This window comes from Petaurus breviceps, unplaced genomic scaffold (genome assembly GCF_028583685.1).
Source record: "Petaurus breviceps papuanus isolate PSGF00001 unplaced genomic scaffold, PetGlider_PUasm1.0 90919, whole genome shotgun sequence".
NCBI lineage: Eukaryota > Metazoa > Chordata > Mammalia > Diprotodontia > Petauridae > Petaurus > Petaurus breviceps.
This window is the reverse complement of record NW_027187378.1, coordinates 47,496,276-47,512,025: the sequence shown is the minus strand read 5'-3', so window position 1 is coordinate 47,512,025 and position 15,750 is coordinate 47,496,276. Positions and strand designations below refer to the sequence as shown.

The 15,750-nt window shown below is 39.0% G+C and overlaps 1 protein-coding gene across 1 annotated transcript in view; it reads left to right on the top strand.

The window, feature by feature from the left end:
- The first annotated feature begins 2,188 nt into the window (after nucleotides 1-2,188).
- Nucleotides 2,189-15,750, top strand: part of MAK16 (MAK16 homolog) — a 16,990-nt gene continuing 3,428 nt past the window's right edge. Inside the window, exons 1-7 of the mRNA XM_069075942.1 lie at nucleotides 2,189-2,336; nucleotides 5,605-5,654; nucleotides 5,752-5,861; nucleotides 5,972-6,036; nucleotides 6,270-6,421; nucleotides 13,362-13,416; nucleotides 15,495-15,569. Of these exons, the coding sequence (XP_068932043.1) occupies nucleotides 2,322-2,336; nucleotides 5,605-5,654; nucleotides 5,752-5,861; nucleotides 5,972-6,036; nucleotides 6,270-6,421; nucleotides 13,362-13,416; nucleotides 15,495-15,569 (522 nt within the window). The 5' untranslated portion in view covers nucleotides 2,189-2,321. The remainder of the gene's footprint in view (nucleotides 2,337-5,604; nucleotides 5,655-5,751; nucleotides 5,862-5,971; nucleotides 6,037-6,269; nucleotides 6,422-13,361; nucleotides 13,417-15,494; nucleotides 15,570-15,750) is intronic.

The window sequence follows — 15,750 nt, the reverse complement described above, 5'->3', positions numbered from 1 at the left end:
ATGCTGATGTTTTCAGACTACATCTGGAATGTTTGATTTACTTTACTAAACTATTTACCATAGTTTAGTAAGGTCATAGATAAATTGGAAAATGTCTAAACACAGGCAACCAAGATGATCCTTAAGTTCATGATGTGTGAATATCAGTTAAATGAACTGGGGATTTTAGTTATGAGGAGAGCCTGGAGAACACAAGACAGAGAGGAAAATAGTTGTCCTGAAGTATTTGATGTTTTGATGCTTCCAGCTACTCTCTCATCCTTCTCCTCTTTGCCAAACTTACCAAGTGCTTTGCTGATAAATGCAAAGCTTTGTAATGTAACTGAGGGTTGAGACTTTTCTTTTTTTTAAAGGTTGTTCATATTTTATAGAAGATCTACACTCAATGTCTCTACCTAATGCCTTGATATCTCACTCTCTCTTAGACCCCTTGTCATCAAGCTTCCTCCCCTCTCATTTCTCTGAAACAGCTTGGAATCAATATTGGAATCAATAAACTTCATGGTTGAAATTATGGGTCTTTTCAAGAAAGCTTAACTAGATGCTTCTCTCTGCTGACCACTGAGATAGAGAATGAGAGACAAGAGACAGGGCCAGAGAGACAGAAAGACAGAGAAGAAAGACAGAAACAAGGCCAGAGAGAAACAAACTTGGATAGTGTACCAGGTCTGGACTCAGGAAGATCTAAGCACAAATCTGGCCTCAGATATTTTCTAGCTGTGTAACCCTAGGCAAGTCACTTAACCTATATTCCTCAGTTTCCTCATCTGTAAAATGGGGCCCACAATAGCACCTACCTCCTAGGTTCATTGAGAGGTTAAAAAAAAAGATTAATAATTGTAAAGCGCTTAGCAGAGTGCTATAAATGGTAGCTGTTATAGAGAGAAGGATGGAAGAAGAAAAGGACAATGACAGAGAGACACAGGGATAGAGATACAAAGACAGTGAAAGACAGAGACAGAGAAAGACAAGGAGAGAACATGAGAGAGAGAGAGTTAGTTAGTTCATGGATTTTTCATTGGCAGCTTGGGATAACTCACAACAGTGGACCTCTAGCTTTGTAAGGTTTTAAAAGCACTTTCCTCACCAGTAACCAGCAGAAGGTGGTATTACAAATACAAATATTCCCATTTTACAGGTTTTGGTTTGGTTTGGTTTTTTTTCTCAATGGAGGAATACTAAGAGGAAAAGAATATAAATGCTTGCTAATTGGAAAAATAATTTTAAAAATTAAAAAATACAGTAGATATTATAATCCTATAGAAAACATATCCTCTGAAGGGTATGTCCACCTGATAAAACTTAAGCATATATGGTGGGAGGTATCCCCAATGCTTTCTCACCCTCCTCAGATCTTTTTCTGAGAGTACCTTGTCTGGAGAGAGCGAGCATGGAGTGATGGAGAGGGGCTGGTCTTGAGCCAGGCACACTTGGATTCTGACACATTCTGTCTCTGACATATATGAACTGTGTGACCTCTCTTTTCCCCATGCAGCTCTTGGGGAGACTGTAAATTGCTGGTGCTGATTTTGCATTGGTGAAAAGAGTTTAGTTATTGAGAACCACCTACATGCATAAAAGCACAGGTCCGCTTTAAAATAAAAGAAATATCGTCTGGACCTCTCTTTTGCCCTTGTCACATTCCGTCTTGTGTCTTACTTATTAGCTCTGAGAAATAGTTCAGAGGATTATTCACTCTGGATGCCTGGTAGGAGCTGCGTATGAACATGGGCAACTGCTGCTAAGAGCCTGAGGGTGAGCTCTGTTCAGGGACCTGCCTGTGATCACAGATTGTGAAGAGCTGGACTCAAAACCCGGATTTTGCAGCCACGGTGCTCTTTGCAGCCACGGTGCTCTCTGCATCCCCGCAGCAGGGAGGGCACACTTTCCACCCATCACTGGGCACACCTTTCTATGCTGTATTTCGGAGGTGGCAGAGAAAACTTAAGGAGCCCAGAGCAGGTGCTGTGGGAAAGGATTTAACCAACAGAAAGAGCTAAGTAGTGATTTGGATAGGAGATCCCAAGGCAAGGCTAGCGCCTGGGGGTCTGGACTGCGGCTGGGAAACTTTCTATCCAAATCAGCTATTAAACTAACCAGTTGGCAGCGTACTGCCAAGCACAGGTGGGAGGAGTCGGGAGGCTGAGTCTGCGCACTGTAGGAATCCTCGGCAGAGAGCACTCCCAGGAGCGGAGAGACCTCGCGCAGTTCTCGCGAGGCCCGAGACTTCCTGCTAAAGCACCGGAAGCAGTTCCTTCGGTGCATGGCCGCCCTCTGATCCGTCTGGAGCAGCACGTTGAGGAACGGTACCGGCCGGCACCATGCAGTCGGATGACGTAAGTCTCCCCAGCTTTCACCTGGAGCTAGGGGGCATCGGAGGAGACACGACTCCGTCCCTGTCCCGCTGGCTCTGGTAGTTGTCTCCAAACCAAGTCACTGAGCAGAGGGTCTCGCTTCCCTTAGAACGAGGCTTAGTGTCCACGCGCTCCGACCCTGGGCGGGGGAGCCCTGCCCACAGCCCCTACCCTGTCCTGTGTCCCCTCCTTGGGCCTGACCCCAGACCTCCAACTTAGAAGCACTCTCACTAACGTGCAGTACGCTGTTCCCTTTGTAAGACAGACTGAGAGAAAGGGGCAGAGAAAATAGGAAAAATAAAAGGACCCAAATGGATCTGTGATCTCAGGCTGGTTGTTCTCTCCAACAGTGCGACCACAACCCCGCCTGGATGACTGCCCTGTCTCTTCTGTCAGGTGTCTAACTGTACCTGGTCATTATCCCTCCCCCCAACCTTTTCCAACTCATGAGACAAGGAGAACCCCCCCCCCCGAAATTGTAGGCATAACGAATGTGTACAATTTAACACTTGGAATTGGTCTTTGTTGGGGTGAGCCTTTTAAGTGTGGGTATCCTTTTGTGCTTTATTGTGGTACCAGTATTGAGAGATAAGGGGTCAATATCCTTGGCTTTCATTACCATCATTAGAGGCTTGGATCCTCCCAACTGGACAACTTTTATACACTTAATTGTATGTAAGGGAACTCTACCAGTTTCACACGTGAGGAAATTCAGGCCTAGAGAGGCCATTGACTGGGCGGAGGTTGCGCAGGTGCATGGGATAGCTGGGATTCGGACTCGCGCCATTGGATTATGGACCCAACAAAGACCTCGAGACCTTTTTGTTTTTGTATTCCAAGCTTCTAGCACAGCTCTTGGTTCATAAAAGATGCTTAACAAATGCTTGTTTGTCTTAACGTGCAATGCTGGTATTCCTGTAATAATAGCTAGCATTTATATAGTGCTTTAAGGTTTTCAAAACACTGTACAGATATTGTCTCCTCACAACAACCCTTTGAGGTAGGTGCTATTATTACCTCCATTTTACAGATGAGGATATTGAGGCAGACAGGTTAAATGACTTGAGCAGGATGTACATACAAGATATATGTGATAAGTGTCTGAGGCTGGATTTGAACTCAGGTCTTCCTGACTTCAAGCCCAGTACTATCCACTGTGCCAGCTAGATCTCTTGTAAACTCTTTCTCCATTGCCATACTTATTACTGCTGCCAGAGTAATCTACTTTATGCATGGATCTAATCATGCCACTTTTTTGCTAAAAATCTTCTATCCTTTTGCCTAAGGTATGAAATTTGAACTCTTTTTGTTTCCCAGATAGCTAGATGGCACAATGGATAGAGCCCAGGACTTAACATCTGACTTTAGATACTTACTAGCAGCGTGACCCTGAGCTAGATGGTTAATCTCATTCTCCCCCAATTTTCTTATGGGTATAATAATAGCATCTACCTCTCAGGGTTGTTGTGAAGATCAGATGAGATAATATTTGAGTGCTATATAAATGCTAACTGTTGTTGCTATTCTTTTAGAATGTCCTTTGCTACCTTAGCTTATATTTGCTATCTACAAAACCGCACCATTTTTTCCCCCTGCTTGTTGTCTGTAAGGTATCTGGAAATGCCCTCTCCTGTACTTTGTGGGGTAATAGGAAAAACAACAAAATTAGAGGTCCTAGATTTAGAATTGGAAGGGCCTTTAGAGGTCATGTAGACCAGCTCTCTCATTTTTCAGGTAATGATATTGAGGGTGCGTTGCTTAAAGTTACAGAGTTAGCAGGTGGCAGAGCTGAGATTTAATCCGACTCCAAATCCAGCGTTCCTTGTATCATCTCTCATGCCGCACAATCCCTGTCCTTATGAAGCCTGTATTCTTATGTACATACAAGATATATGCAGAGAAGATGGAAGGTAATCCAAAAGGTGAAGGCATTAGCAGCTGAAGGGAGTGGGTTTCCTGGGAAAGGCCATCTGCAGAAGGTGGGCTTTGATCTGAGTCTTGAAGGAAGCTAGGAAAACTACAAGGCAGAGATGTGGGCAGAACATTCCAGGTGTGAGGGACATCCAGTGCCAAGTCATAAAGTAGGCAGATGAAGTTCAAGGAACTGCCAGTAGGTCATTGTAGCTGCATTATGGAGTATAGGTATGTGTATTGGGAGGTGTTGGGGGCAGGGAGTAAGGTATATGAACACTGGAAAGTTAGGAAAGGGATTATAAAGCACTTTAATTGCCAGATATAATTGTATCTCTGGGGTTCCTTCTCTCCTATCTATGATTCTAAATCCTACCTATCCTTTAAGGCTGATACTTCTTCCATGAAAGCTTCCCATAATTCTCTCTTCTCCCCTACCATCATCAGTAAATACCCTTCCTTCCCCTTTCTAACTCCCATCCTTAGGACCTTGAGAGCATTTGATTTGTACCCTACATATTTAAAGCATTGTGGTATAGTGGATGGAGTATAGGAGTTGAGAAGATCTAGGTTCATACTTTGCCTGTGATGCTATCTGTGTAGTCCTAGGCAGTTATCCTCTATATGCTTTGGGAACAGTGCCCCAGCATTTACCCTTGGTGCAGATGTACACTGGGCTTTTATAGGGTATTCTCTTATCTAAGCTATCTATGCAGAAGTCACAGAAATTTTTCCCGTATTTACATATACACTTATTTATTATTTTACATTATAATTATTTGTGTATATAAAAACATGAGGGCATGGACTTTGTCTTATTCAATCTTGTGTTTTGTCCTGCCTCTATCACAGTGCTTTGTACCCAGTAGATGCATGCTAAATTACCTGTTGATGTTTAAATTGTTGAATTTAGCAAACTCCTGTACATACAAATTATGAAAAATACATCCCTCAGATCATAGTTTGGCTTGTGATAATGATTTTGGGATGGGGAAATCAGACTAGCAATTTTTCTCTGTCTTCAAAAGTTAGGCCATTCTACCAAACACTTCTTCCTTTCATCTTGGAACAGCATTTAGAACTGTAAGGATCCATAGAACTTGACCCTCTCATACTGATCTTTAGATCTAAGGAAAGTAACTTGCCCAAGGTCATATAGCTAGTTTAATGGTATATCTGTGTTCAGCTCTTCTGACTCTTAGGTCAGTTCTAGCCACTATATCATACTATTTTTCATCTTCTCTAAGTATGTTTCTCCAGACATGCTTTCATCTGTAAGGCTTTATGTGTTTATGTCTGTTAGAACTACTAAAGGGTATTTTTCCTTTTGTCTTTGCAGGTTATCTGGGACGTGCTTGGAAACAAGCAGTTCTGTTCTTACAAAATGAAGTGAGAATCTTAATTTCAATTTTTTTGGGGGGTTAGGGGGGCTTCTGAGTAGAATACTAGCAATTTATATTACTGTCTCTTTGCTCCTGCCACTTAGAACCAAGACCCAGAACTTTTGTCGGAATGAATATAACCTGACTGGATTATGTAACCGTTCTTCCTGCCCGTTAGCAAACAGCCAGTATGCTACCATCAAAGAAGAGAAAGGTAAGAATCCAGTTTTTTCTTCTTTATAAGATTGCCTGATAAGCTTTTGTGAACTTCTTCTGGTTATCAGTGTTCACAATAATAATGGCACATACCCTTCTCTTTCTCAGGTCTGTGCTACTTGTACATGAAGGTGATAGAACGAGCAGCTTTCCCTAGGCGTATGTGGGAGCGGGTAAGAATAAGAAAAGCTGTGTGCCTGTTCTGCCTGCTGCCTACCCCAGTCATTTTAGTCCTTTTTCAGGATTTAATGAGGTGCTCTGAAATGCAACTGCCAAAGCTGCTTTAATTGATATGTGTTTGAAAAGATCTTTTGAGAACTTCCTGATAAAAACTAATTGGCCATTTAAAAAAAAAAGACCTTTCCATTTTCCATTCCCATCTTAAGCTTCTTCTTTGGTTCAACAGGTCCGACTCAGTAAGAATTATGAGAAAGCTCTGGAGCAAATAGATGAAAATCTTATTTATTGGCCTCGCTTCCTTCGGCACAAATGTAAACAGCGGTTCACCAAGATCACCCAGTACCTTATTCGAATCCGTAAACTTACTTTAAAACGACAGTAAGTGCCATGATCGCCCCCTTATTCTTTTTGGTTCTTGATTCACTGTATACTTCTGGGAGCATCTTCAGCCCTCTGAAAACTTTGGACTTGGCATTAAGTAGTCTTTTCTGACAAGTTACTGAAAAGAGAGGAAAGGAAATGACTTGAAACTGAACAGCTTTAATTGTCTTTAGACTTTTAAGATTGTGCCTTTTGTGATGAAGCATTGCATTGCAAAAAATATAGAAAAATGATTATGATTATAATACTTTAAAAATGCTAGTGAACAAACAGTATTTTTTTCAAGGCATCAGTTACTGAAAACTTAAAACTACTGTTTAGTCCTACTAGCATCTTTTGTATATTATTCTAAGAATATCACTTTAGTGACTAACCGACAACATTCATTAATGTGGCAGTTGTGTCAGTGTTTCACAGAAAATTCCCTATTCTTTGTTCACCAAAGCATTCATCTCAGGAATATTAATAAATATTTTAAGAAGTTGAGAAGGGCAAAGTGTTTAGAATGACAGGCTTGAAGTCAGGAAGACTCATCTTCCTGAGTTCAAATCTGGCCTTAGATGTTTACTATCTATGTGATTCTGGGCAAGTCAGTTCACCCTGTTTGCCTGAGTTTCCTCATCTGTAAAAAGAACTAGAAAAGAAAATGGTAAACCACTTCAGTATTTTTGCCAAGAAAACCCCAGATGGGGTCATAAAGAATCAGGCATGACCGAAAATGACTGAACAACAACAGAGTTGAGAAAGGCATATAGGTAGTTACTAATATTCTCTGGATCACTTTTTTCTTGGTAGGAATAAGCAGATAATTTTTTTTAAGCATTTGGTATCCTTTCCTTCATTTATCTGGAAAATTGCTTCTTTACTACCCTCAAAATTCTAGTATTTCTAGCATGAGTCTACTCTTTGTATACTTGGTCTAGTCCCATTGCTCTTCATTCCATCTTTGTTTAATTTAGTGCCATTTCTACTCCTTTAATTCCTCAAGGACTACAATTTTTGTTCCCATTTGTGGTGGTTCCACTGTTCTTTAATAGAGAGGATATATAATTTGTTGTGGAAATTTTGATAGGTTTTTTCCATTTCCTTTTTTGTCCTTCAGATTTCATTTTTAAATACTCAAGATAATTGACTTAATTGGATATCTTGCCAAGTTTTCTGAAAATTTGGAGTTTTTTCCACCATTGTTTCTTTTCTTTTCTTTTTTTTTTAAGCAATTGGGGTTAAGTAACTTGCTCAAGGTTACACGGCCAGGTGTTTCTGAGAGGGTGCTAAGTGTCTGAGCCTGGATTTGATCCCAGGTCATCCCGACTCTAGGGCCGGTGCTCTTACTCGCTGTGCTGCTTGGACACCCCCCAACCATTGTTTCTTGCTGTCTTAATAAGACATAATAATCTTTCGGTATTCTCCGTTATAAAATTTTAGAAATGAGCTTATATTGTAAACCATTGTTGTCTTCAGATATTTCTGATTGGCATGAAGATTTACTATTTTGAATTGCTTTCTAGGCTCTTTTTATTTACTTTTGCAGATTGATTTATATTGATTAAACTAACTTAGAAAAATGGTGACAGTGGAATCTTTGTTGTTTTATCCAGTATCCTCCTTTTTTAAGAAAAATCAACAAAATATGAAATCTGAAGTTGGAGTTGTATCACTTATAAAACTTCTGTCTTCTTCTGATGTTTGTTCTGATTTGATACAGTAATCTGGTTATACCCACCCAGATGATTGGGAAATGACTCCCATATTGGAAACTAGTAGTTTTCTGTGAGGATGAAATTAATTTATCACATTTTTGTGATGTTATTTAATGCTTCCATGGTCTTGGCATTTTCCCCCTTCCCTTTCTCCCTCCCTTCTTCCAAACCCTCTCCCTCTATTTCACCCTCTCTCCAATTCTTTTTATTTTTAAAAATTCTTAACTTAAACCCCCAAAAAGAACAATTCCACATATATAGCAGAACATAAAAATAGAATTGTATATGAACTTATGAGTCTCCATTTCGTAGTTTGCTTTTATGTGTGTGTGTGCACGCGCACGTGTGTAATTTGAAATGCTACTTTAACAACTGCTCTTTTTGTGCTTCCTTCCTTCTTTTCTCTTTTTTTGCATTTAAAAAATTTTCATTGACCCTCTTTTTGTCCATCACTATTACTAATCTTCCTTCCCCTAGACCCCAAATTAAAAACAGAAGAAGAAAAATGCTTGTAACATGTGACCATAGTCAAGCAAAACAAATCCACCCAGTGGCCATAACTAAAACTTAAGTCTTTCTTTATACCTTGAGTCCATTACTTCTTTGCCATTTGTCGAGAAGTAGGTAACATTCTTCATTGTAGATTCTCTTGTAAGACTTGTTTGGTCATTGCTTTATGGAAGTTTTTAAATGTTTCAGAGTTTCTTTTCTTTTCAGTATATTAGTTTGTCATTATAGAAAATGTTCTTTTGGTTCTGTTCACTTCACTTTGCATTAATTTATACTGATCAGGATTCTTTCCATCAGTTTTAGGGTGTAATATGACATTATGTTCATATACAGTAGTGTGGTTAGCCATTCCCTAGTTGATGGGTATCCGCCTTAGATTCCATTAATTTGTTTTTTAAATTATTTTTTCTTTTAATCACCTTTCAGGATTCTGAAGTTTCTTTGGCTTATGACTATTCTCTCCCCTGTATTATCCTTCCTCTTAACGTTCTCCCACGCACACTTGTTTTCCTGTTGAGTTGATGTATTTCTACAACAAATTGTGTATGTATGAGTTCAATACACCTTTGTTTCATTTAAGAGTGAGATTTATCTAATGACTGCTTCCCTTCCCTTTCATGTTTCTGTACCCTTATTTATGTACCCCAATTATGAGAAATAGCCAGCTATCCACCCCTTTTTTCTCCTTTTTCCCCTAGTGTATTTTATGCTGTTAGAGCATATTTCTCTCTTCTCTTTCTTTTCAACCAACAAAAATTTGCCTTTTCTTGTCCCCGCCCCATGTCTTTGCTTGCAAGAAACTTACATTCTAGGGGCAGCCAGGTGGCGCAGTGAGTAAGAGCACCAGCCCCAGCATCCCGGGATCGGTTCCGGCCTCAGATACTTGGCACCCACACAAAATAACTGACTGTGTAACCTTGAGCAAGTTACTTAACCCCAATTGCTTTAAAAAAAAAAAAGAAACTTACATTCTAATGTTGAAGACAGTTATATCTATAAATATATTAAAAATAAACATAAAATGAATAAAGACACATGTACAAAAGTAGTTAAATATAAGGTAGTTTGGGAAGGAGGACACTAGTAACTAGGAGGATTATTAAAAGCTTCATTCACAAGATGGTACTTGGGCTGTCTTTTTTAATGAACTTGTTTATTTTAAATTACTTATTTTTTCAGTCAGCAAAAATAAGCTTTCTGAGCCTCCAACTCCAATTGAGAACTAAAGAAAAACAAATCCTTTTACAAATGTTTTGTCAATCAAAACAAAGTTCTGCATTGGCCATCACCTCCCACCCTCCCTGATTTATCTCATTCTACACCCTGAGTCCTTCCCCTTTCTCTCAGGAAGTGAGTAAGTAGAATGTTTCAGCATTAGTTCTTTGGAATCATAGTTGGAATTACAGTGATAAGAGTTCCCACATCCTTTAGAGTAGTTTGCCTTTTCTGTTCACTCTGCAAGAGAGAAGTTGTTGTGCCCTATGAGCAAAGCAGAATTAAAGTAGCTCAAAAGAAACATGAAATGTGCAAATTTAGAAAATCCACCCCAGAAATTGACATGGACTATTTGTGCCCAACCTGCGATAGAGAATTCTGAGATCATATTGGTCTGATCAGCCACAGACTCGTAACTTGACTCTAACATAGTGATGTCATCTTGGTCCTCTTTAAGAACAAAGGACAACAACCAACATCAGTTAATACAGGTCTTACAGGTTTCTCTGAAACCATCTTTTTCATCATTACTTAAATCATAGTAGTATTCCATCACATTTTTATAGCATATGAGCATACCTTCAGATTCTCATTCTTTACCAAATTCAAAAAGAGATAGAGGTATTTAGAGTTTGCTTTGCTTAGGATTATCTATCCTCCCTCTAGTCTGTTTTTTTCCCCTTTCTCATCTTTCTTTCCTGTTTGTTGAGTGAAAGTACACCCAACTCTGTGTGTGTGTGCATGCACAATTTTTTCTAACCTTCCTTTTCCCTCTTTCTCCCTGCCTCCCAGATGTTTTACTCTTCCCATCTCTTTCCATTTTTTTTCTTAACGTCATTAAGACTTAACAGAGCCACTTGCAGTGCTTGTTTAACTAGACTATTTCTCTCTGACACCTGATAGTAGAGTTTAGAGGAGACACGTGTTATCATCTCCCCATATTAAAATGTGAACAGTTTATCCTTGTTTAATCCTTTGTCATTGTTTGGTTATATTTACCTTTTTATGTTTCAACTCCTGATGAAGCTGGAACTGAGTTCCTTTTTTTCTCCTGGGGTCAGAATCATATCCCTGCAATTTTCTTCTGAACCTGCTATTCTCTTGGTACGCAGCCTTAAGGCCTGTGGTTGCTTTCTTTTTTTTTTTTTTAAATAAGCAGTTGGGGTTAAGTAACTTGCTCAAGGTTACACGGCCTGTTATTATTTCTGGGTGTGGTGCTGAGTATCTGAGCCCTGATTTGATCCAGGTCATCCCGACACTGGAGCCGGTGCTCTTACTCGCTGAGCCACCTGGCCGCCCCTAAGCAATTGGGGTTAAGTAACTTGCTCAAGGTTACACGGCCAGGTGTTTCTGGGTGGGTGCTAAGTGTCTGAGCCCGGGATTCGATCTCCAGGTGTTCTCAACACTGGAGCCGGTGCTCTTACTTGCTGTGCTACCTGGCTGCCCCCTGTGGTTGCTTTCTGTCTCAAAATGCCACCAGGGGTACTTTTCTCTCTTTGCCCTGGATCAGTAACCTAGAACTGGGTAATGGGTGCCAAAACTTTCAGTTGGCATCTCTACTTTTTTAGGGCCTTAGTGGGGATCTGGGACCTCCCTTTTTTTTTGGACCACAGATTCTCCCTGGACCCTAGATTTTCCTGATCGAGGTGCCTCTGGCCACATCCCATTTCTAGTGTACATAGACTTCTCTGTCTTAATGACTCACTATGACTTTTTTCTTTGATTTCCCCATAAGATTCAGTCTGGTGCATTTTTAAGATCTGTTTGGAGGAGGGTTTTTTTTTGGGGGGGAGGGGGTATGTGTGCAGTACTACTTCCTGCTACTCTGCCATCTCAGTTCCCTTTCCTCCTTCCTTTTCTTTCCCCTCTTAAAACCCTCAGAATAGGACCAATGAACCCCTCAGGTCTTCAGTTTTTCTAATTTAACTACTTCATTACTCTCTGAAGACATTCAAGTTCTGAAAAGACTCTTGTCTTATTGTGCCTTCCCCCTCCCCCAATCTTCCAGTTACGTATATAATTTTACCTTTTTTGTGACTTGACTCTTGGATTTGTGTTTCATAGTTCCTCCACAGCTCTGGTCTTTTCATCTGAAATACTTGAAAGATTAAATTTTATTAAAGATCCATTTTTCCCCCTGTAGGATTATACGCTTTTTTATAGGATAAATTATTCTTGGTTATAATATAATCATTTTCCTTTTAGAAAATTGTTTCTAGTTTCTCTTGTTTAGTCAAAACTTCCAGGTCTTGTATGATCCTGACTTTCCAACTCTCTTCTTAGATTATTTATGTTATATGGGCATAAGACTTCAGTAGAGCCTTATACACGTCTTTGGCTTCTAGTTTCCTACTCCTGAAATATGTTTTCCAGGGTATTTTTCACTGCCTTATCCTATGCTTAGCTTTACATTGTCATGAAACATTAAAATATATGTTGAGACTCAAACCTATGGTTTTGTCAGTGATGGAAATCTTATTGCAATCTATCTGTGATTTAATAGATGAATCCTAGGGAGTTGCCGGAGACACATGGATTTTAAATGGCTTAACCATTACATATCTAGTATATATTAAGAGTTGGGATTTGTACCCAGATCTTTCTGAGACCTCAAGCCCAGCACTCTACTAAGCTACCTGTACTTTATGTATTAAAATATATGTCTATTTAATTTGGAGGGTGTTTTTAAGTCCTTTAAAGTTTTATTCTCTATGGCAGGGATTCATTACCTTTTGTGTATTATGGACCTGTTCTCAGATTAATGTTCTTAAATGCACAAAATAGAATATATAGAAATACAAAGGAAACCAACTATATCGAAAAACAATAATAAGAATATTTTAAAAATAAGTTCATGGACCCTAGGTTAAGAACATGTTCTGTAGCATATTGGAAAATGAGCTGGTATTATTTTCATGACTATCTTTTTGCAAATGTTTATCATAATCACTGCACTATTGGTATATATAATAAAAACTATATTTCACGTTGTCTTTGGGTATATAGTACCATGAAACCAACTCCAACTCCTTTATTTTCCTCCCCAAAGAGAACCTTTGATCCATCCTTTCATTTAACTACAACTTTCTTTTTGCCTTCAGATTTCACATATAGAAAGTTAAGATTGATTGAGATGATTCATGTTCACCAGTAATGTCCACCTCTTGATCACTGAACACATTTCTCAGCTTTACTACCACATCACTACTACCAGCACTGATGCTGACATTTATATATAACCCTTGCTCCAAACCTCTAGCCTTTATGTCACAGTGGAACCTGCCAGAGTTTGTGCTTTATGCCTTAGTCTTAAAATCCCAAGACTACTCCCAGGCCACATTGAGATACCTGAATGGGATTCTGTGGAAATTGTGGATTTGTCTTTTGGGCCAAGTCCTAGAAAGTCAACCCTTGTCTCCTTCATTTTGTAAGAGAGTAGAAGAATTTATTGTTTCACTGATTTGTAGAAGAAGATGTTGTTTCTCTAATTAATTTGGATTTCTTTCTTATAGGAGGAAACTTGTTCCCTTGAGCAAAAAGGTGGAAAGGCGTGAAAAAAGACGAGAGGTAAAATCATTTTGGGGCACAAGGAAGGGACTTCTGAGGAAGATTTGATTAGCATTGCATCAGAGCTGCCCATAGTTCAGATTTTGGCTGGAAAAAGAGAACTATTGCTTCATCCCATAGTATTGACAAAACATGTTTTCCATAATATGGAGATTATTGCCCCAGGGCTTTCATCCCATGTTAAGTATTGGTATTTTTAGGGTATATGGAATAAACTAGAAGGAAAACCATATTAATAGTTTGTTCTGGGATTGTTTGTTCCTTCAGAGATTATTTGGCTTTTTTTTTATAATAAACAGTTAGAGGTTATCATTATGCTACATTCCTGACTGCTTGTTCTCTCCCAGGCTCCAGTTTCATATTTCCAGTGTGGAAATCCTACTAGCATATCAAGCTCATCATGTCTGAAACTGACCTCACTTGTCTTGTTTCATCCCTCAAACTGTTTCTTTTTATCCTTATTTCTGTTAACCTGGAGATAGAGCCATTGGACCTGGAGTCAGGGAGACCCAAGTCTAAATTCCACCTCTGACACTTGCTAGCTTTGTGATCCTGGGCAAAGTACTTTACCTCTGCCTGCCTCAGTATTTTTATTTGAAAAATGGGGATGATCATAGCACCTACTTCCAGGGTTCTCATAGGGATCAAATAGGATAATATTCATAAATGGCTTTGCAAACTTTAAAGTATCTGGATTCTAGCTATTGTTATTATCAATGGCATCACTGTTTTGTTTCTTCCAAGTTATCATGCTTCTCCCACAGTATCTCATCAGTAGTAAAGTCACATTCTCTCTTACATTTTTGGCCTTCCTATTCTACCACCACTCCAGTTCAGGTCCTTCTGTACCTTTAGTCAAGCCTATTATAGTAGACTGTTAATTGACTTCTTGTATATCTAACTTCAGTTCATCCTGTGTACTGTGAGGCTCATGAGTAAGTCAATTGTTTTGTAGATTTTTAAAGTATAATATAAATGTCTCATTGTTAATATAGTTGCTTTACAGTGTGGTAGCTTTAATTTTCTGACCACCTCTGGGCAACTCAATATTCTTCAAATAGCCCTGTGATTTTTCTTCTCATTATTCTCCTAGTATAATTTGTTCCAGCCAAACTGAATTATTCCTCATAATTTCTTAAACAAAGAAATCCCTCTTTGCCTCTTCTCATGCTGTTTCCCCCATTGACTTTCTTGCCCCAGCTCCCCATCTTTTTATCTATCCAAATCCTAATCTAACTCCTTTCTTTGAATTCTAAAGTACTAGTTAGCACATTGTAGCTCTTGTCTATCACTTAACACAATCTACCTTCCTGGGTTTCTTTTTTTTTATATTTGCCTTTTCTACAATAGGCACACCATAAAATTGAGCTGAACTTAAACTTGTTATCTTCTTTCAGTGTGGCTAATGATTATAAAAATGGGCAGACAAGTGGGGAGGAGTGTGGAAGTTTGGAGAAAAGGAATTCAGTACTGGCATAAGGCTTACGAAGTTTGTTTTTACATCCTTTCTGCTATGCTTTAAATCACCTCTCCAGTGATGTTTTTCTTTTATCCAAGTTAAGTTTGGCTCTGATAAGCTGTAAACCTCTCCCACTAGTAATGTATTAAAAATGTTTAATAAATAGTTGTTTAGAAAATGAAACTAAAAGGGTCTTGTTTTCCTTTGGATGATAAATTCTGTGAAAGCAGAGATCATTATATAAAAGCTTCTAATTCCTAGTGTTCCTTAGCACCATTACGTTTTTTAGAACATTAATGTTAATGGTGACTCTTCCTAGCCTTTGCAAAGTTAAGGACTCTGGCCTCCTCAATCCTAGAGCTCTTTTCCTGTAAAATGACTTTATCCACATTTGTCTTACAATGTTATAATAAAGATATTTGTTAGGTGTTAACTTTGTAGAAATGAAGAAATGATTGAGACAGTTTTATACAGTAATTTAGGGAAAGAAGCTCTTGTTTGGTTAGTGCTGTTACTGATACTGGAACATGTATACCTTCATGCTAAAACCTTTTAGCTCTTCAGACTTAAGGGTGCTAATTTTTTCTTTATATTGATGTAATATTTTTTTTTCTTTTAGGAAAAAGCATTAATAGCTGCTCAGCTAGATAATGCAATAGAAAAGGAATTATTGGAGAGGCTAAAACAAGATACGGTAAGACAATGGATAATAGGGGGTGTATAAATGAGACTTTTTAGACTGTTTTCCTTGCTAGTGAAAATTGGTAATCTTCGCAGTGAGTAAGAGCGCCGGCCCCAGAGTTGGGAGACCTGGGTTCGGTTCTGGGCTCATATACTTAACACCCACGCAAAGTAACTGGCCATGTAACCTTGAG